At 52.7% G+C, this 19,900-nt stretch overlaps 1 protein-coding gene across 2 annotated transcripts in view; it reads right to left on the bottom strand.

The window, feature by feature from the left end:
- Positions 1-19,900, bottom strand: part of LOC119953299 (baculoviral IAP repeat-containing protein 7-like) — an 87,874-nt gene that overhangs the window by 42,071 nt on the left and 25,903 nt on the right. For both annotated transcript variants that reach the window (XM_038777426.1, XM_038777427.1), the window contains exons 3-4: positions 13,546-13,627; positions 6,634-6,673 (exon numbers count right to left, since the gene is read on the bottom strand). In XM_038777426.1, coding sequence (XP_038633354.1) covers positions 6,634-6,673; positions 13,546-13,627 — 122 coding nt within the window. The remainder of the gene's footprint in view (positions 1-6,633; positions 6,674-13,545; positions 13,628-19,900) is intronic.

Below are 19,900 nucleotides of genomic sequence, written 5' to 3'. Positions count from 1 at the left end.
GGGTATCAGAGCGGGGGTATCAGAGCGGAGGTATCAGATCGGGGGTATCAGAGCGGGGGTATCAGAGCGGGGGTATCAGAGCGGGGGTATCAGAGCGGGGGTATCAGAGCGGGGTATCAGAGCGTGTTATCAGAGCGGGGGTATCAGATTGGGGGTATCTGATTGGGGTATCAGAGCGGGGAATATAAGAGCGGGGTATCAGAGCGGGGGTATCAGAGCGGGGGTATCAGAGCGGGGGATATCAGAGCGGGGGTATCAGAGCGGGGGTATCAGAGCGGGGGATATCAGAGCAGGGTTATCAGAGCGGGGGTATCAGAGCGGGGGTATCAGAGCGGGGGTATCAGAGCGGGAGTATCAGATTTGGGGTATCAGAGCGGGGGGTATCAGAGCGAGGGTATCAGAGCGGGGGTATCAGAGCGGGGGTATCAGAGCGGGGGGTATCAGAGCGGGGGGTATCAGAGCGGGGGGTATCAGAGCGGGGGGTATCAGAGCGGGGGTATCCGGACAGGGGTATCAGAGCGGGGGTATCAGAGCGGGGATATTAGAGCGGGGGTATTAGAGCGGGGGTATCAGAGCGGGGGTATCAGAGCGGGGGTATCAGAGCGGGGAATCAGAGCGGGGAATCAGAGCGGGGAATCAGAGCGGGGAATCAGAGCGGGGGTATCAGAGCGGGGGTATCAGAGCGGGGTATCAGAGCGGAGGTATCAGAGCGGGGAATCAGAGCGGGGTACCAGGACGGGGATATCGGAGCGGGGGTATCAGAGCGGGGGTATCAGAGCGGGGGTATCAGAGCGGGGGTATCAGAGCGGGGTATCAGAGCGTGTTATCAGAGCGGTGGTTTCAGATTGGGGGTATCTGATTGGGGGTATCAGAGCGGGGGATATAAGAGCGGGGGTATCAGAGCGGGGGTATCAGAGCGGGGGATATCAGAGCGGGGGATATCAGAGCGGGGGTATCAGAGCGGGGTATCAGAGCGGGGGATATCAGAGCGGGGGATATCAGAGCGGGGGTATCAGAGCGGGGGGTATCAGAGCGGGGGTATCCGGGCAGGGGTATCAGAGCGGGGGTATCAGAGCGGGGTATCGGAGCAGGGGTATCGGAGCGGGGGTGTCAGAGCGGGGGTATCAGAGCGGGGGTATCAGAGCGGGGATATCAGAGCGGGGGTATCAGATTGGGGTTATCTGATTGGGGGTATCAGAGCGGGGGATATAAGAGCGGGGTATCAGAGCGGGGATATCAGAGCGGGGGTATCAGAGCGGGGGTATTAGAGCGGGGGATATCAGAGCGGGGGATATCAGAGCGGGGGGTATCAGAGCGGGGGGTATCAGAGCGGGGGTATCCGGGCAGGGGTATCAGAGCGGGGGTATCAGAGCGGGGTATCGGAGCAGGGGTATCGGAGCGGGTGTATCGGAGCGGGGGTATCGGAGCGGGGGTATCCGGGCAGGGGTATCAGAGCGGGGGCATCAGAGCGGGGGTATCAGAGTGGAGTATCAGAGCGGGGGTATCAGAGCGGGTGTATCAGAGTGGGGGTATCAGAGCGGGGTATCAGAACAGGGGTGTCCGGGCAGGGGTATCAGAGCGGGGGTATCAGAGCGGGGATATCAGAGCGGGGATATCAGAGCGGGGTTATCAGAGCGGGGGTATCAGAGCGGGGGTATCAGAGCGGGGGTATCAGAGCGGGGGTATCAGAGCGGGGGTATCAGAGGGTATCAGAGCGGGGGTATCAGAGCGGGGATATCAGAGCGGGGGTATCAGAGCGGGGGTATCAGAGCGGGGGTATCAGAGCGGGGGTATCAGAGCGGGGGTATCGGAGCGGGGGTATCGGAGCGGGGGTATCCGGGCAGGGGTATCCGGGCAGGGGTATCAGGACGGGGGTATCAGAGCGGGGTATCGGAGCAGGGGTATCGGAGCGGGTGTATCGGAGCGGGGGTATCGGAACGGGGGTATCCGGGCAGGGGTATCAGAGCGGGGGTATCAGAGCGGGGGTATCAGAGTGGGGTATCAGAGCGGGGGTATCAGAGCGGGTGTATCAGAGTGGGGGTATCAGAGGGTATCAGAGTGGGGTATCAGAACAGGGGTGTCCGGGCAGGGGTATCAGAGCGGGGGTATCAGAGCGGGGATATCAGAGCGGGGATATCAGAGCGGGGTTATCAGAGCGGGGGTATCAGAGCGGGGGTATCAGAGCGGGGGTATCAGAGGGTATCAGAGCGGGGGTATCAGAGCGGGGATATCAGAGCGGGGGTATCAGAGCGGGGGTATCAGAGCGGGGGTATCAGAGCGGGGGTATCAGAGCGGGGGTATCGGAGCGGGGGTATCGGAGCGGGGGTATCCGGGCAGGGGTATCAGAGCGGGGGTATCAGAGCGGGGGTATCAGAGCGGGGGTATCAGAGCGGGGGTATCAGAGCGGGGGTATCAGAGCGGGGATATCAGAGCGGGGATATCAGAGCGGGGGTATCAGAGCGGGGATATCAGAGTGGGGATATCAGAGCGGGGTTATCAGAGCGGGGGTATCAGAGCGGGGGTATGAGAGCGGGGGTATCAGAGGGTATCAGAGCGGGGGTACCAGAGCGTGGGTGTATCAGAGCGGGTGTATCCGGGCAGGGGTATCAGAGCGGGGGTATCAGAGCTTGGGTATCAGAGCGGGGTATCAGAGCGGGGGTATCAGAGCGGGGGTATCCGGGCAGGGGTATCCGGGCAGGGGTATCCGGGCAGGGGTATCCGTGCAGGGGTATCAGAGCGGGGTATCAGAGCGGTGGTATCAGGGCGGGGTATCCGGCCAGGGTATCAGAGCGGGGGTATCCGGGCGGGGGTATGAGAGCGGGGATATCAGAGCGGGGGTATCCGACCAGGGGTATCAGAGCGGGGGTATCCGGGCAGGGGTGTCAGAGCAGGGGTATCAGGGCGGGGGTATCAGGGCGGGGTATCGGAGTGTGGTATCTGAGCGGGGGTATCGGAGCGGGGGTATCCGGCCAGGGGTATCAGAGCGGGGGTATCAGAGCGGGGGTATCAGAGCGGGGGTATCAGAGCGGGGTATCAGAGCGGAGGTATCAGAGCGGGGATATCAGAGCGGGGATATCAGAGCGGGGTACCAGGACGGGGATATCGGAGCGGGGGTATCAGAGCGGGGGTATCAGAGCGGAGGTATCAGAGCGGGGGTATCAGAGCGGGGGTATCAGAGCGGGGGTATCAGAGCGGGGGTATCAGAGCGGGGTATCAGAGCGTGTTATCAGAGCGGGGGTATCAGATTGGGGGTATCTGATTGGGGGTATCAGAGCGGGGAATATAAGAGCGGGGTATCAGAGCGGGGGTATCAGAGCGGGGGTATCAGAGCGGGGGATATCAGAGCGGGGGTATCAGAGCGGGGGTATCAGAGCGGGGGATATCAGAGCAGGGTTATCAGAGCGGGGGTATCAGAGCGGGGGTATCAGAGCGGGGGTATCAGAGCGGGAGTATCAGATTTGGGGTATCAGAGCGGGGGGTATCAGAGCGAGGGTATCAGAGCGGGGGTATCAGAGCGGGGGTATCAGAGCGGGGGGTATCAGAGCGGGGGGTATCAGAGCAGGGGGTATCAGAGCGGGGGGTATCAGAGCGGGGGGTATCAGAGCGGGGGTATCCGGACAGGGGTATCAGAGCGGGGGTATCAGAGCGGGGATATTAGAGCGGGGGTATTAGAGCGGGGGTATCAGAGCGGGGGTATCAGAGCGGGGGTATCAGAGCGGGGAATCAGAGCGGGGAATCAGAGCGGGGAATCAGAGCGGGGGTATCAGAGCGGGAGTATCAGAGCGGGGGTATCAGAGCGGGGGTATCAGAGCGGGGTATCAGAGCGGAGGTATCAGAGCGGGGAATCAGAGCGGGGTACCAGGACGGGGATATCGGAGCGGGGGTATCAGAGCGGGGGTATCAGAGCGGAGGTATCAGAGCGGGGGTATCAGAGCGGGGGTATCAGAGCGGCGGTATCAGAGCGGGGTATCAGAGCGTGTTATCAGAGCGGGGGTTTCAGATTGGGGGTATCTGATTGGGGGTATCAGAGCGGGGGATATAAGAGCGGGGGTATCAGAGCGGGGGTATCAGAGCGGGGGATATCAGAGCGGGGGATATCAGAGCGGGGGTATCAGAGCGGGGGGTATCAGAGCGGGGGTATCCGGGCAGGGGTATCAGAGCGGGGGTATCAGAGCGGGGTATCGGAGCAGGGGTATCAGAGCGGGGGTATCAGAGCGGGGGTATCAGAGCGGGGGTATCAGATTGGGGTTATCTGATTGGGGGTATCAGAGCGGGGGATATAAGAGCGGGGTATCAGAGCGGGGATATCAGAGCGGGGGTATCAGAGCGGGGGTATTAGAGCGGGGGATATCAGAGCGGGGGATATCAGAGCGGGGGGTATCAGAGCGGGGGGTATCAGAGCGGGGGGTATCAGAGCGGGGGTATCCGGGCAGGGGTATCAGAGCGGGGGTATCAGAGTGGGGTATCGGAGCAGGGGTATCGGAGCGGGTGTATCGGAGCGGGGGTATCGGAGCGGGGGTATCCGGGCAGGGGTATCAGAGCGGGGGTATCAGAGCGGGGGTATCAGAGTGGAGTATCAGAGCGGGGGTATCAGAGCGGGTGTATCAGAGTGGGGGTATCAGAGCGGGGTATCAGAACAGGGGTGTCCGGGCAGGGGTATCAGAGCGGGGTATCAGAGCGGGGATATCAGAGCGGGGATATCAGAGCGGGGTTATCAGAGCGGGGGTATCAGAGCGGGGGTATCAGAGGGTATCAGAGCGGGGGTATCAGAGCGGGGATATCAGAGCGGGGGTATCAGAGCGGGGGTATCAGAGCGGGGGTATCAGAGCGGGGGTATCAGAGCGGGGGTATCGGAGCGGGGGTATCGGAGCGGGGGTATCCGGGCAGGGGTATCCGGGCAGGGGTATCAGAGCGGGGGTATCAGAGCGGGGTATCGGAGCAGGGGTATCGGAGCGGGTGTATCGGAGCGGGGGTATCGGAACGGGGGTATCCGGGCAGGGGTATCAGAGCGGGGGTATCAGAGCGGGGGTATCAGAGTGGGGTATCAGAGCGGGGGTATCAGAGCGGGTGTATCAGAGTGGGGGTATCAGAGGGTATCAGAGCGGGGTATCAGAACAGGGGTGTCCGGGCAGGGGTATCAGAGCGGGGATATCAGAGCGGGGATATCAGAGCGGGGTTATCAGAGCGGGGGTATCAGAGCGGGGGTATCAGAGCGGGGGTATCAGAGGGTATCAGAGCGGGGGTATCAGAGCGGGGATATCAGAGCGGGGGTATCAGAGCGGGGTATCGGAGCGGGGGTATCGGAGCGGGGGTATCGGAGCGGGGGTATCCGGGCAGGGGTATCAGAGCGGGGGTATCAGAGCGGGGGTATCAGAGCGGGGGTATCAGAGCGGGGGTATCAGAGCGGGGGTATCAGAGCGGGGATATCAGAGCGGGGATATCAGAGCGGGGATATCAGAGCGGGGATATCAGAGCGGGGGTATCAGAGCGGGGGTATCAGAGCGGGGTATCAGAGTGGGGATATCAGAGCGGGGTTATCAGAGCGGGGGTATCAGAGCGGGGGTATCAGAGCGGGGGTATCAGAGGGTATCAGAGCGGGGGTACCAGAGCGTGGGTGTATCAGAGCGGGTGTATCCGGGCAGGGGTATCAGAGCGGGGGTATCAGAGCTTGGGTATCAGAGCGGGGTATCAGAGCGGGGGTATCAGAGCGGGGGTATCCGGGCAGGGGTATCCGGGCAGGGGTATCCGGGCAGGGGTATCCGTGCAGGGGTATCAGAGCGGGGTATCAGAGCGGTGGTATCAGGGCGGGGTATCCGGCCAGGGGTATCAGAGCGGGGGTATCCGGGCGGGGGTATGAGAGCGGGGATATCAGAGCGGGGGTATCCGACCAGGGGTATCAGAGCGGGGGTATCCGGGCAGGGGTGTCAGAGCAGGGGTATCAGGGCGGGGGTATCAGGGCGGGGTATCGGAGTGTGGTATCTGAGCGGGGGTATCGGAGCGGGGGTATCCGGCCAGGGGTATCAGAGCGGGGGTATCAGAGCGGGGGTATCAGAGCGGGGTATCAGGGTGGGGGTATCCGGCCAGGGGTATCAGAGCAGGGGTATCAGGGCGGGGGTATCCGGGCGGGGTATCAGAGCGGGGGTATCCGGGCGGGGGTATCCGGGCGGGGTATCAGAGCGGGGGTATCCGGGCAGGGGTATCAGAGCGGGGGTATCCGGGCGGGGGTATCAGAGCGGGGATATCAGGGAGGGGATATCTGGCAGTCTAGGTTATGGATAATGGGAATTGCAGTTACATTTCTGAACATATCCAGACAAGTTTGAGTTAAAGGAGGTCAGAGGTGAGTTGCTGACAGAGGGACAGTTGGTGAAACACAGACAATGGAAATGGACTAAATATTGAAACTGTCACTGAAGCTGCGAACTCGCTGCTGGTTCTGCTGACAGAAACTAAACATGAACCTTTTAGTGAAACTGAAGAAGTAGCAAAATATAGAAATTTAAAGTTAACAATATCAGTCTGCCTGCTTTTTTTATAATACCTGAAAAGGACCTTTTCTTACACATCTCCACTTTGAGAATCGCAACTGATTTCTGGCTAACCCAGCTGAGAAATTTTAGATCAAACACACACCTTGTCTGCTGGGTGCTTGCTGCTGAGATCCACCCTGAAACTACAAGAAAATACAGCAATCAACACACAGTTAAAGCCAGACACATTCCCCTGACACACACCCTCCAGGGAGACATACCCACACACACAGACACAAACACCGACACATACGGACCCACCGACATAGCCACACACACACACTCTCACACATAGAGACACGCACATGTGCGTGCACACACTTACAGACAGGCACACCCACACACCCAAATGCATACACACTCATACTCATGCACACACAATGGGCTAGGTTTTCTGCTTTCAAGGGGACACTAACATTGGAGCATGCCCATGTCATCAGCGTATCCACTGGCACAACCTTCCAGGAGATAAACACCTAATAGAACATAGAACATTACAGCGCAGTACAGGCCTTTCGGCCCTCGATGTTGCGCCGACCTGTGAAACCCCTCTTAAGTCCATCTACACTATTCCCTTATCGTACATATGCCTATCCAATGACCATTTGAATGCGTTTAGTGTTGGCGAGTCCACTACTGCTGCAGACAGGGCATTCCACGCCCTTACTACTCTCTGAGTAAAGAACCTATCTCTGACATCTGTCCTATATCTATCTCCCCTCAATTTAAAGCTATGTCCCCTCGTGCTAGACATCACCATCCGAGGAAAAAGGCTCTCAATGTCCACCCTATCTAATCCTCTGATCATCTTGTATGCCTCAATTAAGTCACCTCTTAACCTTCTTCTCTCTAACGAAAACAGCCTTTCCTCGTAAGATCTTCCCTCCATACCAGGCAACATCCTAGTAAATCTCCTCTGTACCCTTTCCAATGCTTCCACATCCTTCCTATAATGCGGCGACCAGAACTGCACGCAATACTCAAAGTGCGGCCGCACCAGAGTTTTGTACAACTGCAACATGACCTCATGGCTCCAAAACTCACTTCCTCTACCAATAAAAGCTAACACACCGTACGCCTTCTTAACAACCCTCTCAACCTGGGTGGCAACTTTCAGGGACCTATGGACATGGACACCAAGATCTCTCTGCTCATCCACACTACCAAGAATCTTACCATTAGCCCAGTACTCTGTCTTCCTATTATTCCTTCCAAAATTAATCACCTCACACTTCCAAAGTTGCCGTCTTTTTGAGGAAGGAAGGCAGGGTCTCGAGGCAGGTGAGTGACCGTCAGGGAGCTTCAACATGGAAGCTGCCTCGGTCCATAGAATGGTATTATAACACGATTATAACACAGGAGGCCATTTGGCTGTTGTGTCTATGCCGGGTCTCTGTAAGACCAACTCATCTATTCCCACTATCCCAGCTTTTCCCTGTAGTCCTGCAATTCTTTTATTTTTTACATAATTATCCAATACTCTTCTGAGGGCCTCAATTGAACTGGCAAGACGATGAGGGGGGTGGGGGGGCACTCTGACGGGGCAAAATTACCATTGCTGATGCAAAATGGCTCCTAAGTGGGTTCCTAATTGCCCTAATTGCTGGGTGCACAGAGCTGACTCCATTCCCAATGAGCCCCTGGGAAAGCCCCACAGAGGTGGGAATGCATCAGGGAGTTGTCCCAATTTAGAACTCCCCCCCCCCCCCCCCCCCCCGCACACACATTTTTCCAGCAGTTCCAACTCCAATTCTATCAACAGCAGCATGGTAGCACAAGTGGATAGCACTGTGGCTTCACAGCGCCAGGGTCCCAGGTTCAATTCCCCGCTGAGTCACTGTGTGTGCGGAGTCTGCACGTTCTCTCCGTGTCTGCGTGGGTTTCCTCCGGGTGCTCCGGTTTCCTCCCACAGTCCAAAGACGTGCAGGTTAGGTGGATTGGCCAGAATAAATTGCCCTTCGTGACCAAAAAGGTTAGGAGGGGTTATTGGGTTATGGGGATAGGAAGGAATTGAGGGCTTAAGTGGGTCGGTGCACACTCCATGGGCTGAATGGCCTCCTTCTGCACTGTATGTTCTATGTTCTAACATAGGGTTGGGAAAATCCACCCCACACATACTTCTTTGTAAACATAGATACTGAACAACTGACATTTATAGAATACCTTTACTGTAACAAAATAGTATATATACACACACAGTTACATATATGCATATGCAGGTGAGTACACACAGACACAAATAGACAGACATACACACATGTATATATATATATATATATATAAAACGAAAGAGAAAATGCTGGAAAATCTCAGCAAGTCTGGCAGCATCTCTAGGGAGAGAAAAGAGCTAATGTTTCGAGTCTGATGACTCTTTGTCAAAGCTAACAGACAGAGAAAGTGGGAAATATTTATACTGTGGAGTGAGAATGAAAGATGAGTCATAGCCACAGAAACCCAGGGAAACCGGGTGCTAATGGCAGTCCCCAGAGAGGACAAAAGATGTGAAAGGTCAAACAGGAGGGAAACGAACATCAGAGGATGAACTGTAGGTGTGGGGGGAGGGAAAGAGGAGAAAGGTGCAGGAAAGGTAGATAAGATTGGGCGGGAAAATTCAATGTATATTTAGAAAGAAATGGTAAAAGACAGTTAAAATGAAATGAAAACAAATGTGTCGAGGTGGCATGTCAGGGCTGTAGTGAGCCTAACCGGAAGATGAGATGTTGTTCCCCAGTTTGCGTTGCGCTTCACTGGGACATTGCAGCAGGCCAAGAACAGACATGTGGACATGGGAGCAGAGTCTTTTGTTAAAATGGCAAGCAACAGGAAGGTCAGGGTCCTGAATGCGCACAGACCGAAGATGCTCAGCAAAGCGATCATTGGTCTCTCTGATATAGAGGAGACCATTCCCTGGGTTTCTGTGGCTATGACTCATCTTTCATTCTCACTCCACAGTATAAATATTTCCCACTTTCTCTGTCTGTTAGCTTTGACAAAGAGTCATCGGACTCGAAACTTTAGCTCTTTTCTCCCCCTACAGATGCTGCCAGACTTGCTGAGATTTTCCAGCATTTTCTCTTTTGTTTCAGATTCCTGCATCTGCAGTAATTTGCTTTTATCCATATATATATATTATTTTTTTTTTTGAAATAATTTTTATTGAAAAATTTTGAATTTATACAACAATAACGCACCATAGTAAAATACCAAAAATAACAATAATATTAACAATCATAAACATTCGCCCCACCTCCATGAACAACACAGCATTTTAACAACAAGGCAAATTAACACAATATAAAGTTACAGAATAGACACTACAATAAGGAACAACCCCTCTCCCCCCCCCCCCCCCCCCCCCCCCCCCCCCCCCCCCCCCCCCCCCCCCCCCCCCCCCCCCCCCCCCCCCCCCCGGGTTGCTGCTGCTATTGACCAAGTTACCTATCTTTGAGCCAGGAAGTCCAGAAAAGGCTGCCATCGTTTATAGATCCTCTCAGGGCAAATTTGACCCTTTCCAATTTTATAAATCCCGCCATGTCACTGATCCAGGTCTCCACGCTTGGCTTGCATCCTTCCACTGTAGCAGAATCCTTCGTCGGGCTACTAGGGACGCAAAGGCCAGGACACCGGCCTCTTTCGCCTCCTGCACTCCCGGCACTACCGCAACTCCAAAAATCGCGAGTCCCCACCCTGGTTTGACACTGGATCCAACCACCCTCGACACCGTCCCCGCCACCCCCTTCCAGAATTCTTCCAGTGCTGGGCATGCCCAGAACATATGGGCATGATTCGCTGGACTCCCCAAACATCTGGTGCACCTGTCCTCACCCCCAAAGAACTTACTCATCCTGGTCCCGGACATGTGGGCCCGGTGCAGCACCTTAAATTGGATGAGACTAAGCCTCGCACATGAGGAGGAAGAGTTGACTCTCTCCAAGGCATCCGCCCAAGTCCCGTCCTCTATCTGCTCCCCAAGTTCCTCCTCCCATTTAGCCTTCAGCTCCTCCACTGACGACTCCTCCACCTCCTGCATTACCTTATAGTTGTCAGACACCTTCCCCTCTCCGACCCACACCCCCGAAAGCACTCTGTCCATCGTCCCCCACGACGGAGGCAGAGGGAATCCCTCTACCTGTCGCCTAGCAAACGCCTTTACCTGCAAGTATCTGAACATGTTCCCTTGGGGAAGGCCAAATTTATCTTCCAGTTCCCCCAGGCCCGCAAACCTCCCGCCAATAAACGGGTCCCTCAATTTGCTGATGCCCGCCCTTTGCCACCCCCTAAATCCACCATCCTTGTTCCCCGGGATGAACCGATGGTTGACACCCAGTGGAACCTCCATCAAGCCCCCTGTTTCCCCCCGATGCCGTCTCCACTGTCCCCAGATTCTTAGGGTCGCCGCCACCACCGGGCTCGTGGTAAACCTCTTAGGGGAGAGCGGCAACGGTGCCGTTACCATGGCACCCAGGCTTGTACCTCTACATGACGCCATCTCCATTCTTTTCCACGCCGCTCCTCCCCCCTCCATCACCCATTTACGCACTATTGACACATTGGCTGCCCAATAATACCCCAGAAGGTTGGGCAGCGCCAGCCCGCCTCTATCCCTCCCTCGCTCCAGGAACACCCTCTTCACTCTCGGAGTCCCATGTGCCCACACAAAGCTCAAAATACTGCTAGTCACTCTCCTAAAGAAGGCCCTGGGGATAAAGATGGGCAGGTACTGAAAGAGGAACAAGAACCTCATTTTGACGGACTGTACCCTCCCCGCCAACGATAATGACAGCATGTCCCACCTCTTGAACTCCTCCTCCATCTGATCTACAAGTCTGGTGAAGTTATGCTTGTGAAGAGTCCCCCAGTCCCTGGCCACCTGCACCCCCAGGTACCTAAAGCTCTCCCCTGCCCGCCTAAGCGGGAGCCTACCAATTCCTTCCTCCTGGTCTCCAGGGTGCACCACAAACACCTCGTTCTTGCCTAAATTTAATTTATAACCTGAAAAGGTCCCAAACTCAGCTAGCAACTCCATCACTCCCGGCATCCCTCCCACCGGGTCTGCCACATACAGTAACAGGTCATCGGCATACAACGACACCCTATGTTCCACTCCACCTCGCAACAATCCTCTCCACCTCTCTGAATCCCTCAACGCCATTGCCAGCGGCTCGATTGCCAGTGCAAACAACAAGGGGGACAAGGGGCAACCCTGCCTGGTCCCTCGGTAAAGCCGGAAGTACTCCGACCTCCTCCTATTCGTGGCCACGCACGCCATCGGGGCCTCATATAGCAGCCATCTAATGAACCTTTCACCAAATCCAAACCTCCCCAACACCTCCCATAGGTACCCCCACTCCACTCTATCGAAGGCCTTCTCCGCATCCAGCGCCACCACTATCTCTGCCTCCCCCTCAATCGTCGGCATCATGATGATATTCAACAATCTCCGCACATTCGTGTTCAGCTGCCTTCCCTTCACAAAACCTGTCTGGTCCTCGTGCACAACCCCTGGCACACAGTCCTCTATCCTGGTGGCCAGGATTTTTGCCAGCACCTTAGCATTCACGTTGAGGAGAGATATGGGCCTGTATGAACCACACTGCTGGGGGTCCTTGTCCCTCTTTAAAATTAACGAGATCAGCGCCCGCGACATCGTCGGGGGCAAAATCCCCCCTTCCCACGCTTCATTGAGTGTCCGCACCAGCAAGGGGCCCACTAGGTCCACAAACTTTTTATAAAATTCCACCGGGAACCCATCCGGCCCCGGTGCCTTCCCTGACTGCATCTGCCCGATCCCCTTAACTAGCTCCTCCAGCTCAATCGGCGCACCCAACCCCTCCACGTTCTCCTCCTGCACCTTCGGGAAAGAAAGCCATTCAAGGAACCTCTCCATTCCCCTCCTCTCCCCCGTTGGCTCCGACCGGTACAGTTCCCCATAAAAGTCCTTGAAGACCTCATTCACCTCTACCCCCTTCCACACCACATTCCCACTCTTGTCCCTCACTCCAGCAATTTCCTTAGCCGCATCCCGCTTGCGGAGCTGATGAGCCAGCATCCTACTCGCCTTTTCACCATGTTCGTACACTTCCCCTTGTGCCTTCCTCTACTGTGCCTCCGCCTTTCTAGTGGTCAGCAAATCAAATTCAGCCTGCAGGCTGCGCCTCTCCCCCAATAGTCCCTCCTCTGGTGCCTCTGCATACCTCCTGTCCACCTCCAGCATCTTTCCCACCAGTCTATCCCTCTCACTCCTCTCGCTCCTCTCCCTGTGTGCCCGGATGGATATCAGCTCCCCACGAATTACTGCCTTCAGGGCTTCCCAGACCATCCCCACCTGAACCTCCCCCGTATCATTCACCTCGAGGTACCCCTCAATACTTGCCCGGACCCTCCTACACACCTCCTCCTCCGCCAACAACCCCACATCCAACTGCCACAACGGACGTTGGTCCCGCACCTCCCCCATCTCCAACTCTATCCAATGCGGAGCGTGGTATATATATATTTATATATACAAACACGTACACATACATAACTTGCATTAATGTAACACCTACACTGTAATGAAATATATATTGAGATATACATATATATCAATGTATGGGCTGCATGGTGGCACAAGTGGATAGCACTTTGACTTCACAGCGCCAGGGTCCCAGGTTCGATAACCCACTGCGTCACTGTCTGTGCGGAGTCTGCACTTTCTCCCCCTGTCTGCGTGGGTTTCCTCTGGGAGTTCCGGTTTCCTCCCACAGCCCAAAGATGTGCAGGTTAGGTGGATTGGCCATGCTAAATTGTCCTTAGTGTCCAAAAAAGGTTAGGAGGGGTTATTGGGTTACGGGGATAGGGTGGAAGTGAGGGCTTAAGTAAGTCGGTGCAGACTCGATGGGCCAAATGGCCTCCTGCACTGTATGTTCTATGTTCTTTATATACACACATATTAACCTACTGGAACGTTCACACAGACACACAGATGTGCAGGCACAGATAGACAGACAGCTGAAGGCAGATTCTTTGAACTTACCACGGATCCCATGTAATGGGAATGTAATTCTTGGGTCCTATTCACATAATCTCTCCCTTTCATCTGGAGTACATATTCGCAGCTGGCAAAATGGGACGTTAAAAACTAGTTACAGAAAACAATCCATCAAATATCACATAGCAGTCACTGAATTAATCTCTCTCTTCCACTACCACTCAAAAAGAAGAAAGAACAAAGAAAAGTACAGCACAGGAACAGGCCCTTCGGCCCTCCAAGCCCGTGCCAACCATGCTGCCCGTATAAACTAAAATCTCCTACACTTCCGGTGTTTGTATCCCTCTATTCCCATCCTATTCATGTATTTGTCAAGATGCCCATTAAACATCACTATCGTCCCTGCTTCCGCCACCTCCTCCGGCAGTGAGTTCCAGGCACCCACTACCCTCTGTGTAATGAACTTGCCTCGTACATCTCCTCTAAACCTTGCCCCTCGCACCTTAGCCCCCTAGTAATTGACCCCTCTACCCTGGGAAAAAGTCTCTGACTATCCACTCTGTCTATGCCCTTCATAATTTTGTAGACCTCTATCAGGTCGCCCCTCAACCTCCGTCGTTCCAGTGAGAACAAACCGAGTTTATTCAACCTCTCCTCATAGCTAATGCCCTCCATACCAGGCAACATCCTGGTAAATCTATTATGCACCCCCTCTACAGCCTCCACATCCTTCTGGTAGTTTGGCGACCAGAATTAAACATGATATTCTATGTGAGGCCTAACTAAGGTTCTATACAGCTGCAACATGACTTGCCAATTTTTATATTCAATGCCCCGGCCAATGAAGGCAAGTATGCCGTATGCCTTCTTGACTACCTGCTCCACCTGTGTTGCCCCTTTCAGTGATCTGTGGACCTGTACACCTAGATCTCTCTGACTGTCAATACTCTTGAGGGTTCTACCATTCACTGTATATTCCCTACCTGCATTAGACCTTCCAAAATGCATTACCTCCTGCCCAGTTTCCCCCCCATCTCGCCTGAGTGATGCCGACTCCTGACAGGGTCATCAGTGACTCCCTCAAACCTTGTTTAGGTGATCAAGCTCCACATGTGAGCTCACATAGTCAGTTCTGTCAGGAAATTGATCAAAGTCCTGTGGTCATATGATGCCTGAAACCACCAGGTAGTGATCCGGAGTGGAAACTCAGGCTCATTTTTCCTCCCTAGACTACCAGAGCTGAGGTCACTGTAAACCCCTCACTAGTGCCCTGGCCAAGGTACAGTCCGAGGTAGGCAAAAACTCCAGGTCATGCCTCTATCATCCTCTTGCTGCCTGGAGATGAGAAGGGTGGAAAATAATCATAATAACCTTTTTAGTGTCACAAGTAGACTTATATTAACACTGCAATGAAGTTATTGTGAAAATCCCCTCGTCGCCACACTCTGGCGCCTGTTTGGGGACACTGAGGGAGAATTCAGAATGTCCAATTCACCTAACAAGCACGTCTTTTGGGAGTTGTGGGAGGAAACCGGAGCACCCGGAGGAATCCCGCACAGACACGGGGAGAGTCCATTTTACCAACTGAGCCATTTAACATAATTAGCAGGGCCATTTAACGTATATAATTGGTCACCATTACAGATCTCACTAGGCCTCATTAATGTATTTAGTTGGGACTCATTAGCATGTGTAGCTGGGAAACCATTGCATTAGGCTGAATTCCTACTTACTGCTGGCCATCAGTAACAATGGGTTGGTAGTTGGGTGATTCACCCTGGTCACGTCTACACTGTAACTGGCAGGTCGATCTCTGATATCTTCAGGAATACAAGTGGGTCCATGGGGTGTGGACACCTGCCTCATCAGCTTGGGCCAGGAGAAGGCCATCAATAGAATATTGCATGTCTTCGGGATGAACTTGCTCTCCAAAATGGAATTTGGGGAAGAGATGCAAATATCAGTAGTGCAATTTTAATCAATGGTGGGAATTGAAAGGTTTGCTGATCAAATCTGGAATGAGGCAGTGCTGCCCTCTCTCTCTCCTGTCTTGATCTTGAGGTACATTGAACCTTATCCAGTCCATCAGCAAGGGTAAGGCCACAAGAGCGGCGACAATCCCAGGCAGTGGAGGCGTGGGGGACAAGGCCTCTCTATAAATAGACCATAGTATAACAGAAGGGATATGTTCCTGGGGAGTTGGTGGTGTAGAGGTAATGACACTGGACTAATGACCCCAACTAACGCTGAGCATCAAATCCCACAACAGCACCTGGTGAAATTTAAATTCAATGAATAAATCTGAAATGTAAAGCTTGTCTCAGTAATGGTGACCACGACAACTCTCATCGATTGTTATAAAAACCCATCTGGTTTACTCATGGGGAAGGAAATCTGTCATCCTTATCCGGTCTGGCCTACATGTGACTTTAGATTCACAACAATGACTCTTAACTGCCCTCCAAAATGACCCAGCAAACCACTCAATTCAAGGGCAATTAGTGATGGGCAACAAATGCTGGCCTAGCCAGCGACACCCACATCGTATAAAAGAACAGTAAAGGTCCAGTGTGTGAGGCAGGCTGAATTTAGAGAATTTAACTGGGCTATAATCCAACATATCTCCAAGGCTCCACATGGCTTTGTTGATCGGGCTGAAGAAAATTATTGGACTAGAATTTGACAAAATGGCAGCAAATTTAATTGTGCTCAATGTTCTTAATGTGTAAATTGCCCAACTCATGGCACGTGTTAGGAAATAAAACTGGATTAAACATTTGATATTTATATTTGTGAACATTAGGAATAAGGTATGAGTTTAAGTTTAAGCTTAATTTGTGTTTCTGCTTGTGTGCTAAGAAGGAGTTAAAACATTGGTTAGTTTCATGTTAAACAAAGCTGTCTGAAAGTCTGTGAGTTTTGATTTCACTTTAAACTGTGCCTGCATTTCAATTAAGGGTTTGTAATGTAGAAGCAATTATAAAATTTAAAAAGCTAAGCTGCTGCTAAGCAACAAAGAGCCCACACTGAAGAGTAGAAGCATTTGGGTTCAGTTGGAACCAGGTATCTGAGAAGGAAGCATTTCTCACAGAAACTGCCAAGAGAGGCAGGACAATGGAATAAGGGGAAGAAAGCAATTCCCAGAAGTTAAAGAATAGACAGTTCTAGATATGAGGGAATGAAAAGTGAAACCCCAGGAAGAATGAAGTCAAAGAGACAAAGAACTGGAATATTAACAAGGTACTGTTCATTGAAGGTAAAGAAAGCAGGAAGAGGCTGCCACTTAACGGCCGATCTGAAAGGTGCAGGCCTGGTGAACTTGGTTCGTGATAAGACAGATATCTGAAGTAATCCCAAGGTTGGTGTCTTTAGTGCAGCCTATGAATCAGTAGTGATCTCTTTGCGTATCTGGATACCTGAGAAATTATGTGGAAGCTTGAATGCACATGGCAATCCTGGGCAGAGGACTATTGAAAGGAGAGAGTGAAATCCTGGATGTGGATCCTTGGTGAAGGCTTCTGAGAGAGAGCCTTGTGTGATGTATTTCTAAGTGTGTTCTTCGAGAGTGGAGTTTGGAAACACTCGTGGTGAAAGCCAGAGTTCCAGTGAGACCTGTTAGCAAACAGTGCGACAAGCATCTGGGGGATTTGATGAGAAATTCACAGACATTGTTTTGGGTGGCATCTCGCAATTGGTTTCAGAGTATGGTGTGTCTGACTACATTTAGCCTATCTATAGGATCCCTACAGTGCAGAAGGAGGCCATTCAGCTCATCAACTCTGAACCCACCCTCTGAAAGAGCACCATATCTCGGCCCACTCCTCCGCTCTAGCCCTGTAACCCCACCTAAACTGCATCTAACCTGTACACATCTTTTGGACACTGGAGGGGCAATTTATCATGTCCAATCCACCTAATCTGCCCATCTTTGGACTGTGGGAGGATTCCGAAGCACCGGAGAAAACCCATGGCAGACATGGGGAGAACGTACAAACTCCACACAGACAGTCACCTAAGGCTATAATTGAACCCAGGCCTCTGGCACTGGGAGGGTTTCCAGTGGTGTGGAGTGGCTTTAATAGGAATTCCCATTGACAGCGGTGGGAGCAGAGAATCCCTGCTGCCAGCGAACGGCACGTTCGCTCTCACCGCCGAAAAACACACAGTTGGGAGGCCAGAGTATCCCACAAATGGTCACAGTCTCGGGATAAGGGGCTGATCATTTAGGACTGAGATTGGAAATCTTTGGAATTCTCTACCACAGAGGGTTGTGGATGCTTCATCGTTGAATATATTTCAGGTTGGGATAAGTTTCATTCCCATTCTCCTGCCTTCTCCCCATAACCCCTGATCCCCTTATTAATCAAGAACCTATCTATCTCTATCTTAAAGATGCTCAGTGGCTAGGTCTCCACAGCCTTCTACGGCAAAGAGTTCCACAGATTCACCACCCTCTGGCTGAGTGGGCAGCACGGTAGCATGGTGGTTAGCATAAATGCTTCACAGCTCCAGGGTCCCAGGTTCGGTTCCCGGCTGGGTCACTGTCTGTGCGGAGTCTGCACGTCCTCCCCGTGTCTGCGTGGGTTTCCTCCGGGTGCTCCGGTTTTCTCCCACAGTCCAAAGATGTGCGGGTTAGGTGGATTGGCCATGCTAAATTGCCCGTAGTGCCCTTAAAAGTAAGGTTAAGGGGGGGGGGGGGGGGTTGTTGGGTTACGGGTATAGGGTGGGTACGTGGGTTTGAGTAGGGTGATCATTGCTCGGCACAACATCGAGGGCCGAAGGGCCTGTTCTGTGCTGTACTGTTCTATGTTCTATGTTCTATGAAGAAACTCCTCCTCATCTCAGTTTTAAAGTACCACCCCTTCAGTCTGAGGCTGTGCCCTTGGGTTCTAGTCTCTCCAACTCATGGAAACATCCTCTCCATGTCCACTCGATCTTGGTCTCTCAGCCTCTCAATATTCTGGAAGTCGCACCCTAGCCAAGCTGTTCCATTACAGCTACAACACTGGCATCTCCCCGGCAAAGTGGTAAATTGCCCAGGTGTGTCCTGTACACAAGAAACAGGACAAATCCAACCCAGCCAATTACTGCCATATTAGTCTACTCTCCATCATCAGCAAAGTGATGGAAGGAGAGATCAACAGTGCTATTAAACGGCACTTACTCGGCAATAACCTGCTCACGGACGCTTAGTTTGGGTTCTGCCAGGATTACTCAGCTCCTGACCTCATTACAGCCTTGGTTCAAACATGAACAAAGGAGTTGAATGTCAGAGGAAAGGGTAGGGCACATTAAGGACCATGGGGAAATCTGTAGGTGGAGCCAGAAGACATGGGTATGGGGTTGAACGAATATTTCACATCTGTCTTCACCAAAGAGAATGAATGAGGAGTAGATATAGAACTCGGGGAGGGATATTATGAAGTTCTTGAGCAAATTGCCTAGGGAGAGACAAGGAGATATTGGTGGGCTTAATAGTGAACAAGTCTGCAGACGGGATGAATTGTGCCCAAGGCTGCTGTGGGAGGCGAGGGGAAAGACTGCCAGGGCTCTGACCCAAATTTTCAATTCTTCACTGCCCATGAGGGAGGTGCCAGAGGACTGGAGAACCGCAAATGTGGTCCCACTATTTAAGAAAGGTTGTAGAGACAATTCAGGGAACTACAGGCCAGTGAGTCTCACGTCAGTGGTTGGGAAACTACTGGAGAAGAGAACCTATCTCCACTTGGAGAGGCAAAGTTTGATCATGGATAGTCGGCATGACTTTGTCAGAGGGAGGTCATGCCAAACAAATTTGTTTGAATTTTTTGAGCATGCGACCAGGTGTGTTGATGAGGGTAGTGCAGTTGATGTAGTTTACATGGGTTTCAGCAAAGCCTTTGACAAGGTGACTTATTAAGAAGGAAAATGCACATGAGAGAAAGGGTAACTTGATAATGTGGATTCAAAATTGGCTTAGCTGTAGGAGACAGAGGGCGATGACAGACAGCTGCTTTAGTGACTGGGAGCTAGTCACCAGTGGTGTACCACGGGGACCGTGCTGGGCCTCGATTGTTTGTCATTTATATAAATGCATAAATTATTATGTGGTGGGTAGGATCAGTAAGTTTGCGGATGACACATTAGCCAAATGGTTAACAGTGAGGTTGAGTGCCTTGGGTTAAAGGAAGATATAAGACAGGATGGTCAAATGGGCAGATAAGTGGCAGATGGAATTTAACCCTGAAAAGTGTGAGGTGATACACTTTGGAAGGAGTCATTTCACAAGGAAGTATACCATGAAAGGTCAGACACTGGGAAGTTCTGAAGAGCAAAGGACATTGGCGTGTTTGGCCATAGATCTCTGAAGGCAGAAGGGCAGGTGAGGTCACAGCTGGAGTACTGTGTGCAATTCTGGTCG

This window comes from Scyliorhinus canicula, chromosome 18 (genome assembly GCF_902713615.1).
Source record: "Scyliorhinus canicula chromosome 18, sScyCan1.1, whole genome shotgun sequence".
Taxonomy (NCBI): Eukaryota; Metazoa; Chordata; class Chondrichthyes; order Carcharhiniformes; family Scyliorhinidae; genus Scyliorhinus; species Scyliorhinus canicula.
Note: the sequence above shows the minus strand (reverse complement) of the source record. Positions and strands in the feature narration are given on the sequence as shown.